The sequence below is a fragment of the Palaemon carinicauda genome, chromosome 16, assembly GCF_036898095.1.
Source record: "Palaemon carinicauda isolate YSFRI2023 chromosome 16, ASM3689809v2, whole genome shotgun sequence".
NCBI lineage: Eukaryota > Metazoa > Arthropoda > Malacostraca > Decapoda > Palaemonidae > Palaemon > Palaemon carinicauda.
The window spans coordinates 71,828,611-71,851,324 of NC_090740.1; the positions used below are offsets into that span (position 1 = coordinate 71,828,611).

General features: G+C 45.5%; 1 protein-coding gene across 1 annotated transcript in view; it reads right to left on the reverse strand.

The window, feature by feature from the left end:
* Positions 1-22,714, reverse strand: part of pch2 (pachytene checkpoint 2 protein) — a 150,681-nt gene that overhangs the window by 75,002 nt on the left and 52,965 nt on the right. Inside the window, exon 4 of the mRNA XM_068389899.1 lies at positions 7,550-7,655. Coding sequence (XP_068246000.1) covers positions 7,550-7,655 — 106 coding nt within the window. The remainder of the gene's footprint in view (positions 1-7,549; positions 7,656-22,714) is intronic.

Sequence of the window (22,714 nt, forward strand, 5' to 3'; positions counted from 1 at the left end):
TTGGGCATGAAATTGACCCCTACTGTATAGTGTGTTTCATTTAGTAAATCTATGGCATCATTAACACTTTCAAGCTGTTCTGCATTCCCTTCGATTTTGCTTAGCTTCCAAAATATATCCCAGTCCGCTTTGTCAAGGTTCCATTGTGGCGATCTCTGTAAAGGTGGACCATTGTTGGTGTTTATAATGATTTTTGCATGATTACTAATATGCCAATCATTTAATGTTCTTCAATACAGTTAGAGCTTGCAATTGATAGGTCAATGCATGACAAGGTACCTTCCTGAACATGAAAGTGTGTGGGCTCTCCTGTATTAACTCCACAACTGATGAAATAATATTACCCCTTGCATATGCAAAAACATCGCACCATAAAGGATGTCTACTATTCAAATCACCTAGTAAAACAAAGGTTGAGGGAGTTGTTGAATCACATCTAATAAATTACCATAAGAGATGCAAACATTTGAAGGCAAGTAAAGAGAGCAGATTGTGTATTTTCTGCCTATATCCAGCTGTACAACCACTGCCTGCAGAGGAGTATACATAGACAAAGATATTTGGGGAACATCTCCATTTACGTATATAAGACTTCCCCCAGGGCTCCCTGCTTGTTGATCATATGGTGTCCTATAACTAACATACCCTCGAGGACAAGGAGTATTAGCATTAAGCTTTCAAGCTTACTCTCCTGTAGGCATGCAACTATAGGGGAGTGCTCATGAATAAGGAGCTTAAGTTCTCTGTATTTTTCCCATAAACCATGACAATTCCACTGCAGAATGGAGGAAAAAACTATGGTTTATTTTTTGGAAGACACCTTGGATGAAGTCTTTCCATTGGCAATTTTTAATCCAATACTATTCCCCAGTGGTTTCTCTAGAGGTCTTGATATATTGGGTTATGTCTTTGTCTCCTTTTGAATTATTTGTTGAGGGAATGGTGGACCTCAACTTGAATTTCCGATTTATTTAAGTTGTCTTCGAGGTGATTAGAAACATTAGCAGACTAGACGTCAAATTTATTTGAAGTCATAACTTTAATGTTTCTCATGGAAGGGGGCGAGGGAGATGGAGGTCTCTCTCTTTATCGATAAAAAGGTCGTGTGTTACCAGGTTTTTGCACCTTCCCCACTATAAATGCAGCGGGTAAATTGGTTTCAAGTGAAAACTCCATCAAATCAGGCAAGGACATGGCCCAAGAGAGGTTTGTATTATCATTCAGAATGGGAGTAGATTGTTTTTTATCTTTCTGATCTTCACGTATCAAGTTTTGATTTTCTACACCTGGATATAATTTTGCAATTGGACTTTCATCTTCTTTAACTACTTTCATATCTTTCTTTATGTTGGAGGTGAGGATACTATTTTTGTCAGTGTTTTGGCAAGTTTTTTTTGAAAACCAGTGAAGAGGGTTGTCCTGGCCTTATCTACTTTTCAAGAGCTCTTTTACAAGCCTCTTTAAAAGTAACACTTTCCATGGTCCTAATGGCCAGAATTTCTTTTTTTCAAAAAATAAAATTGACACAGCTTTTAGATGTAGCTGGGTGTGCTTCCCCACAGTGAATACAATTTGAATTTTCTGTGCATGCTCCATGACTACTTTTTCCACAGTTGGCACAAACAGCTGGCTTATTATTTATTTTTCCTTGCACTTTTGGCTTAAACAGCCATACATTTGGCAATAAAATTGCATTGGTGAAGAGATGTATGGTTTTACCTTTAACTTTAACCAAACAGCTTTAATAAAATTGGGTAGCTTACATTGATCAAAAATTAAAACGAAGATAGCTGGAGGAACAATATTCTCCAACTCTCTTTCTCATAGTAACTGCTTTTACTACTCCTTGACTTTTCAGTTCATCTTCAATTTCTTTTTCCTCTATCTCTAGTAACTCTGGAGCATATATCACACTCCTACTCTGGTTAAAAATGTGGTGAGAAAAGCATTTGAAATTATGACCATCCAAAGTTGAAAGTGCTTTCAATCTTTCACTTTGTATGGGGGATAGTTTCTCTATCAAGAGACTTCCATTTTCCAGGGGAAGAGTGTTGGCTTTAAAAATTTTCACATTTTCATGTCTTCCACTTGCAAATTCTAGAATAAAAAATGTTTCATAATTCGGTATTTCATATAGACCAGGTAATATTTCATCTTTTCTAAATATTTCTGTTTTGCAGATATCTCTTATTCTCTCTCTCTTTCTCTACAAGGCATGAGTAGGGTTCTAATGTCACAATATTAGAAGCGGAGTTGGAATTGTCAATATCGAGGTCCATGTTTGTATTTTCGAGGTTATTACCAGAGGGGTTGGTTTCCAAGGAATAAGCAAGCCGGTTATCCACCTCTTATCCGACGATGTCAGTCCCCCTATCCCATGTGGATCAACATAAGAAGAGGTTTCAGCAGGGACCAGTCCTTTATTTAAGAGGGGCTGTCTCTCTTTAGGTGGGCATACACTGGTCAATGTGGGTAGTTACCCCTCCCACCGACGACTCCAATGCCTTGCATCACCCATTACCAGCAAATAAGGGATGACTTAAAACCAGAACACTGGAGCCCGACACAGACTAAGTATGCACCCAATGGGATCTGCCAGAAGGGGATGGCATCTAAATTTGAAGTACAGTATATAAAAAACTGGTCAATGTTCCTATAATGGTCATCAACAAAATTCAGATAGAGCAAGAAAAGAAAAATTAAAATAAAGAAGACTCATAGAGGTCCAGTCTTAGTCAGGTCTCTCAGAACTGGCCTTAGTGGTATGGTTGAACCTGCCAGGATGGATAATCATCCCACCACCATTGCCCAACTCATCACTGAGATTCTCAAGCAAAGTGCTAGACCATCGTAAGGGCCATCTTTACAGAGTATCGAAGGTGGTATTACCTAGCAGGGCAAAGATGAAAGAAAGAGCCAGTCATTCTTTGTATTTCATTCCAGACTTAACTATGGTCAGACTCTGTCCTCCCCCCTCTGCTACTTGTCCATCAAGGAGCTTGAGGTGTTATAAACCATTTATTGTGTAGCCATCACAGGGACGATAGAGAACGTCTCCATGTTACTGTAGATCACGTCTCGCAGGAAGTGGGCACTGAAGGTCATTTGACGCTTTCCCACGCCCCCTGACAAGGCCTGCGTCACAGAGTAGTTTTCATAAACAGTAGGGGCATACTCCTGCTTCTAACGGTATGAGCTGTAGGTCTCCTTTATGAGGAGGATTCGCATTCAATACTTGGCCCGTGACCTTACGAATCCAAGCCGAGCACGTGTTCTTGGTAATCCATCTCTTGACCTTTCCCAGGCTGATGAAGTGTGCTGACACTCGGGGGCAAGCTCCTGTACTTCCCTTGAAGTAGTACCTCAAATTCTTCCCTGGCATAGTAATCCGAAGAGCTCTGGGGTCTGAGCTGCCAGGAATAAGGTTTAGTATTACCTGGCCCATCGCCATGAATGAGAGATGATGAAGGCGTCCCATGGGGTATGCCGAGTCTCTTGGCTGAAACCAACACAAGCAAAAGACGAAAACCTGTACTCGAGGTCAGGCGAAGATCTGCTGCTTGGAGTCCTGGGTCATAGGGGGCACCCTTGGGGACCGAAAGAAGTGAATCATGGCCCGTGGAGGTTCCCCTTCCGAATAAGGGCAGGAAGGCCCGAAACTCAGCATGAAGAGAGGGGATGCCAACGTAAATGCTAATTCCATTCGGTCTGATGGCGAGGCTCAAGCACGAGCGGTGGCCCTTCATTGCTGAGACCGAGAGCAACTTTCCTTTCGAAGGTAAACAATTAACTCCACTATTACAGGAATAGTTACCTCGAGGGGAGAGATAATCTTTCCTTGACCCTAATCACAGAAAACAGTCCACTTGACTTTGAAAAACTGAAGTCAAAAAATTTATGCGGGTATCCTGGCATCCTCTCCACAAGTTGTCGCGGAAAGGAGACTCTCTGAGAGAGGAGGAGCTGGATAATCTCCAGGCATGAAGTCGCAGCAAAGCTACAGCTTTGTGAAAGATGTTCACTGTAAGAGTAGATTGTGTCGGGGGGGAAGTTCTCTTGGGATCTCCGGTGAGAGTTGCAGACGAGTCAGCTGGGCAAGCCAAGTCTTCTAGCAAGACGAGACTGTTGACGTCGTGGCGTGTTCACCTGTTCCGAAGAGCGATGGCGAGGAATGGACAACTCCAACTCCTCCCAGAAGATTCTCCTGATGGGGAGACCTACCAGTGAAGGAAGTCTTTCCCGAGGACGAGAAAGAAAGAGACCAACATCTGCTGCTGCTGTTGGAAGAGGGAGCCTCCCTCGGAAGGGGAGCGAACGAATCCAATTTCTGCTGGAGGAATCCCCTGCAGGGAGAGACCAAACAGGTGAAGGAAGTCATTCTTGCGCCTGGGAAAAACAACCAATCATCTGCTTCCGCTGTAGGCGTTTCTTTCCAAAAGTTGGAAGATTGTATCTCAAGGAGATTTAATGACGGTACCATTCGGGATCTGACCAGAGTCCTGAGGATGAGTGGTACAGCATGGCTCTTCCCCCCCCCCCCTTTCTTTGATGCATGTGAAGAGAGTGTCAAATACGGGGAAAGGAAAACAAGGAGGTTGACTTGTCAGATGAGACTCTCTTCTGTCAACCTTCTCCTCAGGCCCATATCCTGCCGGGTCTCGTAGGGAATCAGAGAAAAGAAGATCTTTGTGCTGATACACCTGGGTTTCAGCTGCCCCTGAAGTGGTTGGATTCTACAGAAACCGATGTGGGCTTGAATAACCAGAGTGAAAACAGTGACATATAAGACGTAACCACTACTGGTTAAAAAAGCATCTTGAAGAAGGAAGAGCTATCCTCGTCGATCTGCGGGAAAAGTCTGACCATCATGTTCAGGTTATTGTCCATGTAAATAGAAATGTTAATGTTCTCAGTCTCACTCATGAACAACCTGACTGCTCATTTTGTAGTGAGTAGGATTTTGAGTTATGATATAAGACATTTTTATTTGCAAGATATTTGACAGAATGAGATTCAGTTTTATTATGCTTGTCATTTGTGTCAAGCTAGTGTGAAATCCAATCAGTCTTATCTGAAAACCTCTCTAATGTGCATTTCTGCATTTGGTGCATTATTTTGCCATGTCCTTAAAAATGATGTTAAACCAAAGTTAAAAAGAGGCATAGGTTAAATATTACTTGTAATTTTTGTAGCTGTTAAGAAAAAACCTTCAAGTAATCATTGTAATGATTTTTATTGATATTTTGTGATTGTCAACTCAGTAAATTTTGAAGTTTCACTTAAAGTTTGTAATATAAAATTGTATTTTATTTTCATTAAAATGAAAAAAATTATATTTGTAATCTTGTATGATAAGATTTTTCTATTTGTATTTGTGAAAATTTGTTGGTTAATGACCCCCAACCTTTCGCTAGGCAGGGGGATTTGTTATATCTACGTTAAATTTATGTATATTGTCTGATAAAAGTTGTGAAAAGGGCTTATTTTCTTATATATGATGAAAAAAATAATATAATTAATGCATTCATGTGTGTTGATGTAAAAATAAAACAATTTATGACTAATATATCGTTGTGTTCTGGGAAGAAAGTTCTAGGTACTGCTTCAGTGCCAGCTGTATGATGGATGTGAGTTATACAAGATGATTCTAGAGTGGGTCCGTGGTGTGGCGTCATGTTGCATAATGCTTCTCCTGGGCGATTCTTGTCCGTCATGAACATTCAGGAGTATTGGTCCCTCGTATATAAAGGTGGGCGACAAGTGAAAGAGAGGAGACCTGACCAAACACTACTTGTGAGTGGAGACATTTCATCTACAGCCACTGTGACCTGGAATTTGTTATTGAACTTACGATTTATCTTGAAGGTACTGGAATTTTTTATTGAACTTATAACGACTTATCTTGAAGATAAAGAAGTTCAAAAATTCATCTGCTCAATACCAGAAGCTGTGTTCCTTCATATCAACTTTTTATATCTTAAACTAAGCAATGTCATCTGTCCCTTGCTTCATAGAAGTTTGAGAAGTTAACTCAAGAACTACTTCTTCGTAAGAACTTATGTAAATTACTAAATAGTTTTGGTGTGCCATGAGTATTTGGTGGATCTTGTATAATACTGTTAATACTTATTTTAAATCTTAAATAGTTATATTTTATGTATCCTGGCTATCATTTTTGTTTGCTGTTAATGTTTTGCTATTGTTTGATAAACCTTTTGAGTGATTTTGCATAATCTACGTCGTGTACAATAGTTAAACGTAACACCTGGGTTGTTCGCAGACCTTCAACCGTGAGAGGAACTTGCCCACCCATCTCACTCAAGTGGATGGATGCACAACACTGCACATGACTTCTCTGTGAGACTAAGGTCTTTGCAAACATGGGATGAAGCTAAGTACTCATGCCTGTCATATCCCCCACAGCGGGTTGGCGAGTAGCTTTATGCCCTCCACTCACAAAGAGATGAATAAGACTGCGACGAGCATGTAGAACTGCAGGTACTCCCTTGTAAGAGGTAGAAATCCTGTGACGCAGGTCCCAAAGGGCTTGGACTCACTAAACTCCATTAGTTTTATTGTGCTCAACGGGCATGAAGTGGGCAATAACCCCAAAGGGTTATAGGCTACATAACTTGTAGATGGAAGAGGCGGCGACCGCAAGTAGTCGGCAGACATCACCATCTGCGTAAAGTGGATAGATGACCAACACTTGGAGGCGAACTTCTGAGCAGCACACACTGCTTCCTGTCAAGAAGCTCCAGTAGAAGGTCGGCATTGAGCGCTGACTGTGAAACGTAGCCAAAGCTAGTTTCGGGGTTCACCCCAACTGGAAAACCCTGAGGGGACCCAGTCTGCAAGGTTCCTATGCCGGAGCTGCAGGAATTAAGAGGGCAGAAGCAAAGCGCTGCAGCTAAAGGCACGAAAACTTTGTCAGTGCATTACCTCCAGAGTCTCAGAGGAGAAGACCGTAGTTAACCCGTGGATCCCATGAGCAGTCCTGCTGTGCCTCTAACTGTAGTACTCTCAAAAGCCAATCCTTAAATGGGGAGACCCGAATGCCCTAAGGAAGGCAGCAGTTGCCGCAAGTAGCTACAAGAGACTCCTCCGATGGAGGGGCCCCCTGCTTCATCAGAAGCAAGTGTCTGCACCTAGGGAAGTCTGGGGGTCAAGGACATTGTTCTACTTGTTCGTCCTCCATAGGAGGTTAAACAAGTAAACACAACCTAAAGTCAAAAGCCAGTTTATTAAAGAGTAACGGGAGAGAGAGACAAAACGTCTATTTACACCCAAGCCAAAATAAAAAGTAACGAATTGTTACTTGTGCGAGTGCGATTGGAGTGACATGTCTACCACCCGCTCGCCCCGCTAACTGCGATGGGTAGTTACACCTTGCTTAAAAGTCTTGTGGCTGGTTTCAGATGTTGCTGAAATATATCTCCACTTAAATAGCAAAAGGGTTTTTATATAGTACCGGAACAAATTTTTTCCTTTTTTTTGAATAACTTTTATTGCTTATAAAAAACAAAATACAAAAACCAAAAGACTTTACCTGTTCCAGGGGGACCATGCAAAAGGACAACTTTATTCCATGTTATAATGCTGCTTTTCAATCCTTTCTTTGAAAAAAGAAGTGATGTTTTCACAAACCTCAATAGCTGAAAAAAGACACCAATCTGTATAAAAAATCTATTAACAAACAAAAGAGCCCCCAAAAATTTATCTATTCTATAATTTAGCATCTTGAATGAGCTAAAAGGCAGCCAGGCAATACAATGGCATATGTTTGGATAAGCATTTCTTCAATGTACATGAAACATTGAGATAAATATCACAGCCACACCTGTGCACGCATGATTCTCATACATAGGAGTCACAAATCTCATACATTAAAAGATATCTTAGAACCATGATTTTTGCGTAGCAGGGTTGAAACAGACAATGACATTTGACCATTTCAATGAGTCCCCATTGTATTTTGTGTATCTCAACATTTCCAAACATTATCCTAACTATACAAACCTGGAGCTCTTTACAGTAGAGATATATTTCAGGAATAGCTGGAACTAACTGTTGAAACTTTTGTGAGGTGTAACTACCTACCACTAGTTAGCAGAGCAGGATAGCGGGGGTAGACCAACCACCCGGCTCACACCTGCACTGGTAACAAAGCATCACTTTGCAATTGTGGCAGGACTTCCTGGGGTAAGGTGATAGTGGGACCAGTTTGTGTAGGAAAAAACTAATCATTCCAAGTTTGGCATTTGTTCCGACACTATATGCAAACCCTTACGCAGACTGTCCTGAGGTGAAACTATGATCTTCCTACAAGCTTTTGAAGGGCACCCTGACACCTCCTCACCCTTGCAGGACGACGCCCTGGCCAATCCATGCTAGATGTAAAATTTTGCAATATGACTTGACTAGGTAAGCATAAATTTGTAACTAAACTCCTCATTTAACCTAGACATTGTAGTGGTTTGCAGACTGTGGCCAAAGGTAGCACCCGAACTGCCTAGTGTCCGAATACCGACTACACTCCAACGTTCACTACACAAAAAGGTAAAAAGGTGGAATACCCAAAAATCTAGGTAACGGGTCAAGAGAACGGAGCACTGGGCACCATCCCTTGATTTATACTGGGCAAGAGGACTCCTAAAAATACAATTGATTTTACATAAACAAGATGTCAATGCAATAGGTCGATAGTTTGCTGCTAAAAACTTGTCCTTACCAGGTTTTAAAAAGGCTAAAATAATGGCTAGTTCCCAAACACTTGGGTAACTATGATCATGCCATATTCTATTAACCCTTTTACCCTCAACGCTATTTGGAACTTTCTACCCCTTAACCCCCAGGCATTTTTTTTTTCAAGCACATTTTGCGATATATTTTTTCAAATTGCTCTAACAGCCTTAATTTTTGTCATAGAGAGGTCAGGTTGGTCTCATTATTTTGGAAAATGTCCGAAGTTCCTCATAAAGTTATCGAAAATATGCAAAAAAAAAAATGTAAAAAACAATTTTTTGCAAGGACATACCAGTACATCCATGGGGTAAAGGAATGAGTGTTGTGAAACGTACCAGTACGTCCATTGGGGGTAAAATGGTTAATAATGCTTAAAATAAATAACTTAGTATTAAAATGTACCTGTTTAATCATTGCATATGGAATTCCATTGGGTCCAGGGGCTGTATCGTTATAAGTAGCAAGAGCGGAATCAAGTTCTCTATCAGTAAAAGGAAAATTATACGATTCTTCCCTTCCTGTTGCAAAATTTAAAAATTTCCTCTCTTCGATGCTCCTATACTAGTGACCAGGAGCTGCTACACGCTTGCATGATACATTTGAAAAATGATCAGCCAGGGCATTGCTAACATCATTGACTTCAGTCACATACTGACCGTTCACTTTCAACACTGGTGGTGGGTTTCGGGTAAATTTGCCTACAATAATTTTTATTTTCCTCCATACAGAAGATGGTGGTGTTCTACTGTTAATGGAGGAAACAAAAGACACCCAAGACTAGTGTCTAGCTTTTTTCATGGCACAACGGAACTGTGCTCTACACTTATTGTATGTAATCAAATTTTCATCAGTACGGCGTCTTCTCAATCTAGTCAGAGATTTTCTGGTGGCTCTGAGCAAGACTGTTAATTCTGAAGACCCTGCCATGACTGATCGTTGTTTAAATAATCCTGTGGTTATGGGAATCGAATTGATTCCTGCTGTATGGGAGAGTTCCATTCAGTAGGTCTATGGTATCATCAATACTTTCAAACTGCTCTGCACTCCTTTCGATTTCACTTAGCTCACAAAATTTAACATAGTCTGCCTTGGCAAGATTTCACTGTGGTGATCTTTGTAAAGGCAGACCCTTGTTGGTGTTTATAATGATTGGGGCATGATCACTGGTATGCCAATCATCTAATGTCCTCCAATCAAAATCAAGAAGGCAGTTAGAGCTTGCAATTGAAAGGTCAATGCATGACAAGGTACCCGTCTGAACATGGAAGTGCGTGGTCTCTCCTGTATTAAGGAGTCCGGCATCCTCATTCTCCACAATTGATGAGATAATATTGGCCCTTGCGTTTGCCAAAACATCACCCCATAAAGGATGTCTACCATTCATATCTCCCAGTAAGAGAAAAGGTTGAGGGAGTTGTTGAATGACCTTTACTAAATCATCATATAAAATATTATCATTTGGAGGTAAGTACAGAAAGCATATTGTATATTTTCTCCCTACTGCCTGCAGGGGTATGCAAATAGACAAAGGTATTTGGGGAACATCTCGATGAACGTACATCAGACTTCCGCCATGGTTCCTGCTTGTTAATTATATGGTGTTCTATAGCTAACATACTCTTGAGGACTAGGAGTGTTAGCATCAAGCTTATTTTTCTGTAGACATACAATTATGGGGGAATGTTCATGAATTAGGAGCTTAAACTCTTCATATTTGGCCCTTAAACCCTGAAAATTCCATTGCAAAATGGGGGAGAAAAATCAAAAATTTTAAATAATTTTTATTTTTCCTAACATACTTACCGAGAACTACTTTCTTAGGAGTTACCTGTAACCTCCTCTCTACCGACCAGAGTTTTGTGTAGGGTACCCTCTACCCCGCTTTCTATGGAGGCCTACCCCCGGCATTAAAGAATGTGCCCCGAGGGTAGGCTTATTGTTAGGTCAAGGGCCGCCCGGGTCAACAGCTCCAGTAAGTTCTATTGAAATAGCACAATGCTTGCAAGGGAAGAGAGGCACTCGGGGAAGGAAGGGAGGGCCATTACCCGAAAGTAGTTCTCGGTAAGTATGTTAGGAAAAATAAAAATTACTTAAAATTTTTGATTTGTTCCAACACGAATACTTACCTCGAACTACTCTCTTAGGAGACTTACACTTTAGGAGGCGGGAGTGCTATTCTGACCCCCTGACCCGGTAAGCGGAGGCCAAGAGGCCTAGGAATAACGGTACATACTAGAAAACGGATGAGAGGGTAACTACACAAAGAGCTCACGTTAGTGTCTAAGTACTCACCCTTTGAAAAACTTCTTCTGATGTTGCATCCAGTAGCGTAGTCGTGAAGAATGTGTTATCCAATGGTACAAGTTGGTACTCCCCGATGAGGCTAGGAAGCAACTGGGTAGGATGGAAGGAAAACGCACCTGTGTCTCCCGGTTGCTATCCGTGATTGAGCCTGGGGCTTTTACCGTTACACCACTTGGAGGGCGGAGATGACTGTTCCAATGGAGAACCCGTCTAAGGACTTCCTCGAGTAGTCCTTGAGGTAATGGGCAGTGAAGGTTGACTGGTTCGACCAAGTACCTGCTCGAAGGATCTGACCTACTGCCATGTTTTTCTCAAAGGTTAAGGACGTGCTCAGGCCTCTGATGTCATGAGGCCTGGGGGTGCCTGGCACTGCTATGCCTTCCTCCTTGTAGGCTCTGGCAATAACTTGTCTCAACCAGAAGGAAATGGTGTTCTTGGACACTTGCTTCTTAGTAATACCCGTGGATACGAAGAGGCTCTTGATGCCTGGGCGGAGATGAGCCGTTCTCTCAAGGTATTTTCTAATGGCCCGTACAGGGCATAATTTCAAATCCTCTGAATTACCCGTCCTAGGGATGGCAGGTATTGAAAAACCTTCGAACCTCGGATCCCAGACTGCTGGGTTCTGGGTCTTAGCCACAAAAGAAGGGACGAACTTGAAGGATACTTCTTTCCACCCCTTCGAATGAGAAACGTCATATGACAGCCCATGGATCTCACCTACTCTCTTAGCGGACGCCAAGGCCAGCAAGAAGACGGCCTTGAGAGTGAGATCCCTGTCCACGATATCTTTCAAAGGTTCAAAGGGGGGGCCACACAACATCTTCAGGACCTTGGCTAAGTCCCACTGGGGGACCCTACAGGCCTGTGGGGGGCAGGACTGCTCGAAGGTTTTGACAAGCATCGCTATGTGCCTAGAGGCCCCCAGGTCGATGCCCTTCAGGAGGAAGACTTGGCCTAAGGCGGCCCGAACCCCTTTTATGGCTGGGATTGACATTCCCATCTTGTCTCTGAGAAACACCAGAAAATCTGCTATGTCTGGGACAGAGGCCTTAAGAGGCTTAATGTGCCTCTCAGAGCACCACTTCGTGAAGGAGGCCCACTTAGCCTGGTAGACCGCGGCTGAAGACTTTCTCAGGTATAACGACATTCTCTTAGCAGTGGATGAAGAATATCCTTCTTTCTTCAGGAGCCGCTCGATAGTCTCCAGGCGTGAAGACGTAGGGAGAGTGGGTTGTCGTGGAGCCTGAGAAAATGAGGTTGATGCAGAAGGTCTGACCTGTCGGGCAGAGGCCACGGTGGTTGACTCGCCAGGTCTTTTAGGTCCGCGAACCACTCTCTCTCCGGCCACCAGGGCGCTACCAAAGTCATCTTTAGGTTTCGGGCTGTCCTTACTCTGTTGAGCCCCTGCCTTATCAACGTGAAAGGGGGAAAAGCGTTCACGTCTAGATTGTCCCACTTGTGCTGAAAGGCGTCTTCTAAGGCTGCTTTCAGGTCTGGTACAGGAGAACAATATACGGGGAGTTGGGCGTTGAGTTTTGTTGCAAAGAGGTCCATCACCGGGGAACCCCAACATTGGATGATGAGCTTGGCTACTTCTGGAAGGAGGGACCATTCTGTCCCTACTATCTGGCCCATTCTGCTGAGACCGTCGGCCAGTACGTTTTTCTTCCCGGGAATGAACCTCGCTAACAACACCACTTGGTTCTCTTCTACCCAATCTAGAATTTTTATGGTGAGATCGCACAACTCCTTCGACTTCAAGCCTCCTTGCTTCTTTATGTATGCTACTACCGTGGCGTTGTCGCACATCAACGCCACGGTGTTTCCCTTTAGAAGATCTGCGAAGTGTAGGCAAGCCTTCTGGACTGCTTTCAACTCCAGGACATTGATGTGAAGTTCCTTTTCCCCGTCCAACCAGGTCCCTCGTGCTGTTTCGTCGAGGAGATGGGCTCCCCACCCTTGGTTGGAGGCGTCTGTGAACAGTAGTAACTCGGGGGGGTCGCTCGCGAAGGGCATCCCCTTGAGTGAGTTCAACTGGCAATGCCACCATTCCTGGGAGGGTCTCGTGTTTGGTAGAACTGGGATTAGAACCTGTTGTGAGTCCAGTTGGCACCAGAGGTTCTTCAGGTTCCATTGTACAGCTCTGAGCCTTACCCTCCCTTGGGGAACTAGTTTCTCCAATGAGACCAGGTGACCTATCAGTTTCTGCCAGTCTTTCGCTCTCCTGGGACGCCCCGACAGGAACGGCCGAATGATTTTCACGAGGTTGTTTATTCTGTCTCCCGAAGGGAAGGCTTTTCCCAGAATGGTATCTAACGTCATTCCCAAGTAGGTCATTCTGGTGGATGGGGATAGGTTTGATTTCTCCGGGTTGATTACGATGCCCAGATCCTTGCAAAACTGGAGGAGTTTCATCCCTTGTTCCTCCAAGAGGTCCTTCGAGGAGGAAAGAAGCAACCAGTCGTCCAGGTATCGGATGAGGCGAATGCCTCGTTCGTGAGCCCACACTGAGACAGTCGTGAAGACATTTGTGAACACCTGGGGTGCTGTTGACAATCCGAAGCAAAGGGTCTTGAATTGCAGGATCTGGGAACCCCATTTCACCCGGAGAAACTTTCGACTCGAGGGGTGGACCGGAATTTGGAAGTAGGCGTCCTTGAGGTCTATGGTCATCATGTAATCTTTCTCCCTCTAGGACAGCAGGACTGACTTCGGAGCGTCCATTTTGAAGTCTGTCTTCTTGATGAACTTGTTGAGAGCCGACAGATCTATAACCGGTCTCCACCCCCCGTCGCTTTTTCTACTAGGAACAGACGACTGTAGAAACCTGGGCCTGGGAGAAGAATTTCTTCCATGACGCCCTTCTCTAACATGGAGGACACCTCTTGAAGGGCGGTCTTCTTCAACGGGTCTTTGGGGGCCAGCCATTCCGCCCGGCTGGCCGGGATAAGAGGGGGTGGTTCTGCAAAGAACGGTAGTCTGTAGCCCTCCTTTAGTACGGACACTGTCCAAGGCTCCGCTCCGTGAGCCTTCCATGCTTGCCAATGTAGTCTGAGGCATCCCCCAACCCGAGGCTTGGGCGGGGATAGGGGGCCTCCCACTCTATCTCCTTCTGGAGGGGCGGCCTGAACGGCCTCTCCTAGAGGCAGAGTAACCTGTTCTGAAGGAGCTTGAGGATGCTGGAGCTCCCCTACGGGGGGGCTGAGGCGCTGAGGACCAGGAGGAAGAGGGAGCCTCTCTCCTCGCCGTGCTGGGAGAGGCCTGGGCCGTCGCGGCACTATCTGAGACGGACCTCTTGTAGGGCGGTCTCCTAGAAGGCGTAGGCCTGGGGGTGTTAGAATCTTTCCTCTTCGAGACCTTCTCCATGATGGTCTCTAGTTCTTTCAGGGGAAACAAGGACTCCCCCCACAAGGGTAGGCTCCTCATGGCCCGCGCTTCCCTGTCTGGAACCTTCCGGGACACCTTAGCCGGTACGGTGTCTCTTTTGCGGAGTACCCAGTTAGCTGTCAAGGCGAGCGACTGGTACGTTAAAAACTTTAAGGTTTTACCCCCGGAGGTAATAAGTTCCCTCAGGAGGCTCTGCTGATCAGGGTCCGCGGGGTCGAACGAGGCTTGTACTCCTACTAAGGTGGAAGCCCACCAGTCCAGCCAAGAGGAGACGTTCACCAGATCCCTTGACATCTCTTCCATCATGGAGGCCTCCGATGGAGAGAAACAAACTGGGGCCGAAGAGGCTCTATCCTCTGAGACGCCCTGACCCAGGATGTCAATGGAAGATTCCACTTTACAGGGGCCTGGGCGACGCCCCTCTGGCACATATACTTTGCCCTGAGTCTTGAGGCCCTGAAGCAATTTTGAGGAACTCTGGGTTTTGGGGGCCTCGGCATTACTAGCCACCACTTTGTCCACATACTCCTGCCCTAGGACCAGATCTCGGGCTAGAGGAAGCGCTAGAGACGTCTTAGGCTGGGTAGGGGTCTGCATTATCCGTAACAGGTTTGACCTCCAGAAGTCTTCGTCCGTAGCTGCAGGTTCCTCAATCTTATGGTGCCTCCTGATAAGGCCAATCACCCTCCAATAGGCCGAGTCCTCCGTTGGGGTACCCTCCCTCCCGTCAGCCGAGGTCTCGGCTTGAGACCGGGGAGCTGGGTTGCCGGGCACACCGACCGGACGTCCAGTTCTAGGAGCCAGGGGTGCCGTCCTACCGAGGTACTGGACTTCATCGGCGGGGACGTCCGCACCAGGGGCCTGGGTTAACGCAGGCATCGCCGACTCAGCGGGGACTCGCGTCCGCTCAAGGGCTCTGGGTGACGAGGACGCGGTTCCCATGGGCTGACCCGACAGCGGGAACCGTTCCTTCCGACCCGAAGGCCGCACCAGCTGGGCTGGTTCGGCCAGGCTGCCCGAAAAGAAGCGCGTTTCCCCCCGCTGGGCAGGGTGAACCGGAGGCTTCGAAGACTTACGCCTACCTGTAGAGTCCTTCCTGCGAGCTTGGTTGCGAGGGTCAAGGCCGTGTTTGGAGGAAGGTATCCTTGGCGAGAACTCTCTGGACCGGCGGTCCGGGGAACAAAGTACTCTTGACTCCCGGGGTACGAAGACCCAGTCGCCATCAGGAGACCTACTCCTCCTGTACTTACGCCCTGGGGAGCGGGAGCGCTTCCTACTGTACCTGGAGCGCGACCTAGAACGGGAACGCCTGCTCCTGGACCGCTCTCTCCGACGACGATGTTTTCTCCTGGCTTCTTCCCCCGACGAGTAATAATCTTCTGACGAACCCGACGACACTGAACTTATCGTATGGCGGGCAGTAGCGGGGACTGCGGGGGACTTCTTAACCCATTGAGTGCCCGAGGTCGACGGTTGAAGGAAATCTTCGGGGACTTCCGTGAGAGGGGCCGGGAACGATCCATGGCGCTCCATGCTAGGAAGCCAGGGGTCCAGGCCCTCTTCCATTCGTAAGGGGGACCTACCTGGTGTCTTCGGAAGCTTCCAACCGAAGGCATCATTACCCGTAGACCGTAACTTATTTTGGTTGTCGCCACCTACCGAAGACCCTGAAGCACAGGCCCACGAGGGCGGCGAAGACACAGACACTGCGTTACTACCCCACAAGGGGTCATCGGAGGACACGTGCCCCCCAGGCACAAGGGCCGACTCTCCGGACGCACTACTGGGTTCTTCACTAGCCCTAGAAGGACCCGCAACCGCCACTGCACTTTCACTAGACTCTTGGGGAAGACCGCTTTGTTCCTTCTCCACGACAGACTTACCTCGGCCCCTACTCTGTGTAGGGGACGGCGAAACAGAGGCCCCGTCGGACCGCTCACTGGGTGATGGTAGCGGCGAAGTAACGCTAGCTTTTCTGGGGGAACGTTTCGCTGATTTTCTCTTTTTAGTACTGTAACGTACCCACTGGATATCACTCCAACCTACACACTCGGGGCACGTATCTGCTGACGAACAAACCCTTCCCCTACATGAGGAGCAAAGGGAGTGAGGGTCCACTTCAGGCTTGGAGAGGAACGCTCCACACGATTTACCGGCTCTAGGCCCAGGACAACGGCGGATTTGCTCCATAATGCACACACGCAAGACACAAGCACGAAGGGAATCAAGGAATACACTGGGTAAGCACAAGGGAGGAACGTGAACACACAGGAACACCCGGGAACAGTACACAGGAAACACAAGTTACCACGCGGGGAACACGTGGGACACTCAGAACGCACAAAAGGATCGATAGAGAACGAGGGCGACGTGTTGACACGTCGCGACCAGAGAACTTACTGGAGCTGTTGACCCGGGCGGACCTCGACCTAACGATAAGCCTACCCTCGGGGCACATTCTTTAATGCCGGGGGTAGGCCTCCATAGAAAGCGGGGTAGAGGGTACCCTACACAAAACTCTGGTCGGTAGAGAGGAGGTTACAGGTAACTCCTAAGAAAGTAGTTCGAGGTAAGTATTCGTGTTGGAACAACTATGGATTACAGTATTACTGGAAGACATCTTGGATGAGGTCTTCCCATTAGCATTTTCTAATCTAACATTATTATCTGTAGGTTTCTTCAGAGATGGTCTAGATATGTTGGGTTTTACGTTTGTGTTTTTCTTTGTGTCCTTTTGATCTATTTGTTGAGGCGGATATGGACCTCAACTTGAATTTCTGATTTATTCAGTTTACCTTCAGGCTCATTTGAAACATCAACAGACAAAACATCAAATTTATTTGATGTCATAACTTTAATGTTTCTAATGGAGGAAGGAGAGAGAGATGGAGGTCTCTCTCTTTTACAATTAATAGATGGTGGGATTCTAGGTTTTTGCACTTTCCCCACTACAGGTGCATCACGTAAATTGGTCTTAAGTGGAACCTCCATCAGATCAGGCATGGACATGGCCTGAGAGAGGTTTGTACTAGTTTTTGTAATGGGGGACGAAGACTACAGAAAGGGCACAAAATGAGGTTTCCTGTAATATTACTAGACCTACTGCCGAGTGTTAAGACACATGCTTACACTTGGACTGACAAAGTGCCATTTCAGTTATGTACTGGATTACAGGACAGTTCCATGGTGCTTCTGGATCATCAGCGACAAAACCCTCAGCGTCAGGCATATGAGCTTTGACTTCCATCTTATGACAACAGATCATCGAAATACATAAAAAAATTTTGGGCTCAAGCCATGTTGTCCTGATGGATGTTCCTCAATGGCTGCTATCTACTTGAGATATTTCTGCAAGTGATATACCAGAGAGTTTTACTTATAGAGGTATCACAGATTTCTAACATCCGGAGCAAATATCCCGAGAGGTATCGTGTATACACCAGGGAGGAGTTTAAAACAAGCCACGACTATCCTTCCTCGAATAATTAACCTTGTCTCAAAAGATATGGGATACGATTGGATACGTGGGCGAGAGAGCTGTTTCAACTCACAATCCCAAAGTGTTACAACTAACACGTTTCCTGTAAACCCATTCCTTTTTGCATACGCCATCCTGACAGTTGTTTGAAAATTTTTGTGTATTTTCGTAGCTTTTTGAGTGATTTTGGGATCATGGATGCTTCGGCTTCTTTCTCATTTATTAAGCTGAGTAGCCTTTTCTTGTGTTGGAGAATTTCGCGTCTCCACCCTGTTTTTATTCGATGTGCATGCTTTTTATTGCCTGTGGCTGGCACATGGTCAGCGCCATCCCTCGTGTATCAAAATTGCTCAGAAATGCTGATTTATTTTGTCATTTTATTATAAGAATGTGTTTTATATTCTTCTTTTACAATTGTGGTATGATTATGGGGTATCCCCCTTTATTACTAGCATTTGCATGTGCATATTTTATCAGTCTTGACTTAGGCTAACTCTACCCTGTCCAGCAGCCATGACTAGTGAATATGTACTCGTGCACCATCCCATTCTTTCACCTAACCTTACTGGTTTCGTCAGGCTGCCCATCCTCCCATACTATTGATGGGTCATGGAGCTGCAGTCCTGAAGGTCCTTCTGGGAGTATTGGATAGTTTTACATTTGTCCTAAGACAACTGTCTTCAGTTTCCACTTAGCCTGCATGTGTGACCAGGCGGAAAGGGTCTTGGGAACTTGTTCCCTGTGTCTACTTCTTGACTATCCATTGGAACTGCCTACCCCTGTTCTAGTGTTGACAGGTAGGCCTCCCTTTGTGCTGCCTTACCCATTCTTAGGCTTCTCTTAGTTTTTGGTAGGCTAACGGCTAGTTGTGAGGACTTGTCCTCTGTGCCTTCTTATTGCAGACCCTTTAGAACGCCATTCTCGTTCTAATGCTACAGTTAGGCCTTACTGTCCTGCCGCCTCGCCAATTTCTTGAGTCTCCCACCGCCCCCTTGTGCCTGCTGGTGCATCTACCTGTTGTGGAACCTTGTTCCCTTCCCAGTCCAGTTCCCTGGCAGGTGAAGTACCCTTCATTGCTATTTATGGATGGGATAGCTTGTAGGCTATCCAGTCTAGCCCTAGGTGGATGAGATTTTATTCCTTCCTTGATTAATTCTCTCTGTCGCCTAAGAGATGTGTGGTCTCGCTGCCCATTCCCCTTCCTGGTTAGGCCATACCCTTACTGTCCTAGGAACTACAATTCCTTTCATTTAGTTTTCTTACCCTAACATTTGAGTTTTCCCTCACCTGCTATGTGGGCTCAGCTTACCTGCACAATATTTCCTATGGCCCAACCCTATCCAAGCAGAGAGCTGGTAATCCTTGGGATTCTCCTCTGCCGCCTTAGTAGTTGCCTGATCTATGGCTGCAGCTTTTCATCCTGGGCTATGTACCTCTTGGCGTAGAGTCCTGACTACTTTGCCTGATTAGTCTATCTTGGCAGAAGTGTTGCCCTCTGTCCCTGCTTCCGGTCTTGTCAGCTTGAGTTCTTCTAGCATTGGATGTGAGTTGGCTATGAGGGCATCCCCTCTGCTGTCTTACCTGCAGCCTTAGGCTGGTCATCTACACCTCCTTCCGCTCTTCCATATCTGAGAAACATTATCCTCTGAAGTTGGTCGATTGGATTCCGCCTGGTTGTCTGGATACCCTTTGAATTTTCAATTCTTGTCATCCTGGCCATCTTGTACGGTTCTCATTATCTTAGAGGCTAAACCACTCCCTCTTTCTATGAGTTAATGATAATGACCAGGTCTTGGCAGGCTTCCTTATTTACTGCCTTTCATTCCTGTCCTTTTCCCCCGATTGTGGACTCTTCCTTATAGGATCTTCCCCTCTCTCCTTGTAGACTGGACAATGCCTCAGCCGCGTTATGTTGACATGCCTAGGGTATTGAAAGGTCCGGTTCTGCTGACACTGTTGCTAGGAATAGCTGCCGCCTTAGACACGGCTGCTGCCGCTTCGATGGGCAGTTGTTGCTGGCTTAGGCAGAATGATAAGTGAATTTGCCACCTTAGGTTGTCTAATAGCCCGACTTTGGAGGTACAGTACTGGTGTTCCTCTGATGTGACTCTTACTCCATATTTCTACCACACTGTCATTGATAGTTATTCATGAATCTCTAATGATTTCTGAGCTGTTTGGCATGAGTCTCCATTATTTTGTAGACTTAGCCATGATGCTGTTTGGAAGGAATTTTTATTCTAGAAATATTTTTTAGCATATTTCTTCTGTATATTTTATATATATACTTAGTCTGAGATTGAAAACTTTTTAATGATTTGTACTTATCGAAATATTTCCTTCCTTACAGGTTGCTGATGAAATAGAGTGTTCGACGGTAACCTGTACCAGGCAGGTCAAGTTGCCCTGTAGCCAGAAGACTTGCCGGAAACATGCGGATTGTCATATTTCCAAAGGGTCTCTTGCAATTTGGGAACCTACCAACTGCCAGGTTTGCAAGGACCTAATAGACACTGGCTTCCACGCCACCGAAATCTCCCAGGATGTGAAAGGCCGGAGTCAGAAGACCATTCGCCATCGAGTTAGAGGCTTCCAGAAGAGCTCTCAACAAGGTGCCCCTTATCTTCCTTCAATGGAACTTAAGGACCTCCTCTTTCCCAAGGCCGAGGTGACCGCTGTTTTTGGTCAAAAGTTACCGATGGTTCAACTCCCGCCAGTACCATTGGGTCATGCAGATGATGAAGTTAGGGACGCTCTACAAGGGATGAGCTTAGACGCCGACAATATGTCGACAACTTCTTCTGTGACGTCAGAGAGGGAGAGGATCCTGCTGACCACAGAAGCCTCTGATGAGTCACTGGATGTGCATCAGGTGAGAACGGTTCCCCGTACTTCTTCAGCTCATTACCCAATCCCTGTATCTGAGGCCCCATTATCTACTTTGACCAATGTTCTTATACCAGATAAACCTTTGTTTCCTGGTCAAATGAAGTTTATGGCATCCATGAAGGCTTTCATGGGAAATTTACATGCCCTTGATCGACAGTTATCCTTACTATTATGTAAGGCTTAACTCGGAAGCGTACATTAGGGATGATATGATCCCTAACGAAAAGATCATCCTTGAACACAGCAAGGCTTAGTCCCTTTTGGTTAAAGAGCTAAAAACAGCCAAATTCTCTAATACCCAAGTTTCTACTTTTGGCAGGAAGGATACTGTCTTTCCCTTTGCCTATAAAACTTTAGAGCTGTGAAGAAAGTAGTAGTGGAGGGTACACCCATTTCCTTATTCCTTTCTTATGACTCGGACAGTTGGGAAGATGTTCAACACACTTTTACTGTTGAAAAACTAGATAAGAACATCGGGGGCAAGAAATTTAATGAAACGCTGCCTAGAATTCCCAAATCCCTATTGAAGGAAGAACTGGATTCTAAAGAAAGACTAACTGCATCTTTATCCTTCCAATCCTATTTGGAGAAGCTATTCCAAATCTGATCTATTCCCAGATTTGACAAAAAGTCACCTGACTACTTTCCACAGAGATCTCCATGCTTTCTTCTTAGCCAGAAGAGCATGTAGAGAACATGTCCTAGCCACAGCAACTGTCAGGCATGAGTCTAAGAAGTTGATTGACTCTAACATCTGGGGGAAAGACCTCTTCCCCAAGAAATTAGTTAAGGAAATCATGGACAGAGCAGCTCAGGAGAATAAGAGCCTTATACAAAAGTGGGGTATCTCCTCTAAACGGAAATTTACTCCCAAAGAAGTACAACTCAAGGGCAAGAAACCTAGAAGACACTTTAAAGGAAGGAAATCCTTTCCTGTCACAACAGCCTCAGTTTCTGCAATCCACCAGACGGTGTACACAATTCCCCAGCAGTATGTATCACAGTCTCCATTCTTCAACACTATGTATGATGTATGAGAAAGCCACCACAACTTTTCTCCCGGTCAGAGCTCAAGAAGAGTGCTAGTGGCAGAGGAATGTCTGGAAGGGGCGGTCAGTCTAGAGGCCGAGGAAGTAAAGTCAAAATGGTTAAAGAAGCAGGTTCTTCACAACAATGAGGGGGATGACTTTACCTTTTCAGGGATTGATGGGAGGTTGATCCCAGGGCTCCCAGCATATTCTCCGAGGGAATAGGCTGGAAATGGAGACAAAAACCACCCTGGTTCAAGAGGTTCTTCCAACTCACAACCCCATTCTTGGAGGATTATGTACAAGATCTTCTCCGGAAGGGAGTCATCCGCTGCACAAAATCCATGAACTTTCAAGGGCTGCTAGTCTGCCTGACCAAGAAAGATTTGAACACTCTTCGAACTATTCTGGACTTTTCCCATCTAAACAAATTCATTCTGAACAACAGGTTCCAGATGCTGACTACCTCGCAAATATGGACCCAACTACCCCACAGGGCATACACCAACTCCATAGATCTTACAAACCTATTGGCATCTTCCAATAGGTCGGCTCTTCTCCCCCTACCTTGGTTTCAAACTGGCAAGAAAGGCCTACGTATTCAGAGCTATGTCCTTCGGGCTCAGTATAGCTCCAACGATTTTCAAGAACCTGGTCGAGGCCATTACCTAACATTTACGGAACAGAGGCCTCCAGGTGATGCTATACATGGATGACTAGTTAGTCTGGGCTGCAACAAAGTCAGAATGTCTTCTGATAGCTCAAGAAGTCATGAAATTCCTAGTCTCTGGGCTTTCAAATCAACCTCGAAAAGTCCAGGCTGCCTCCAGCTCAGGAATTCTGGTGGCTAGGACTTCACTGGAATCTAAAGTCACACACC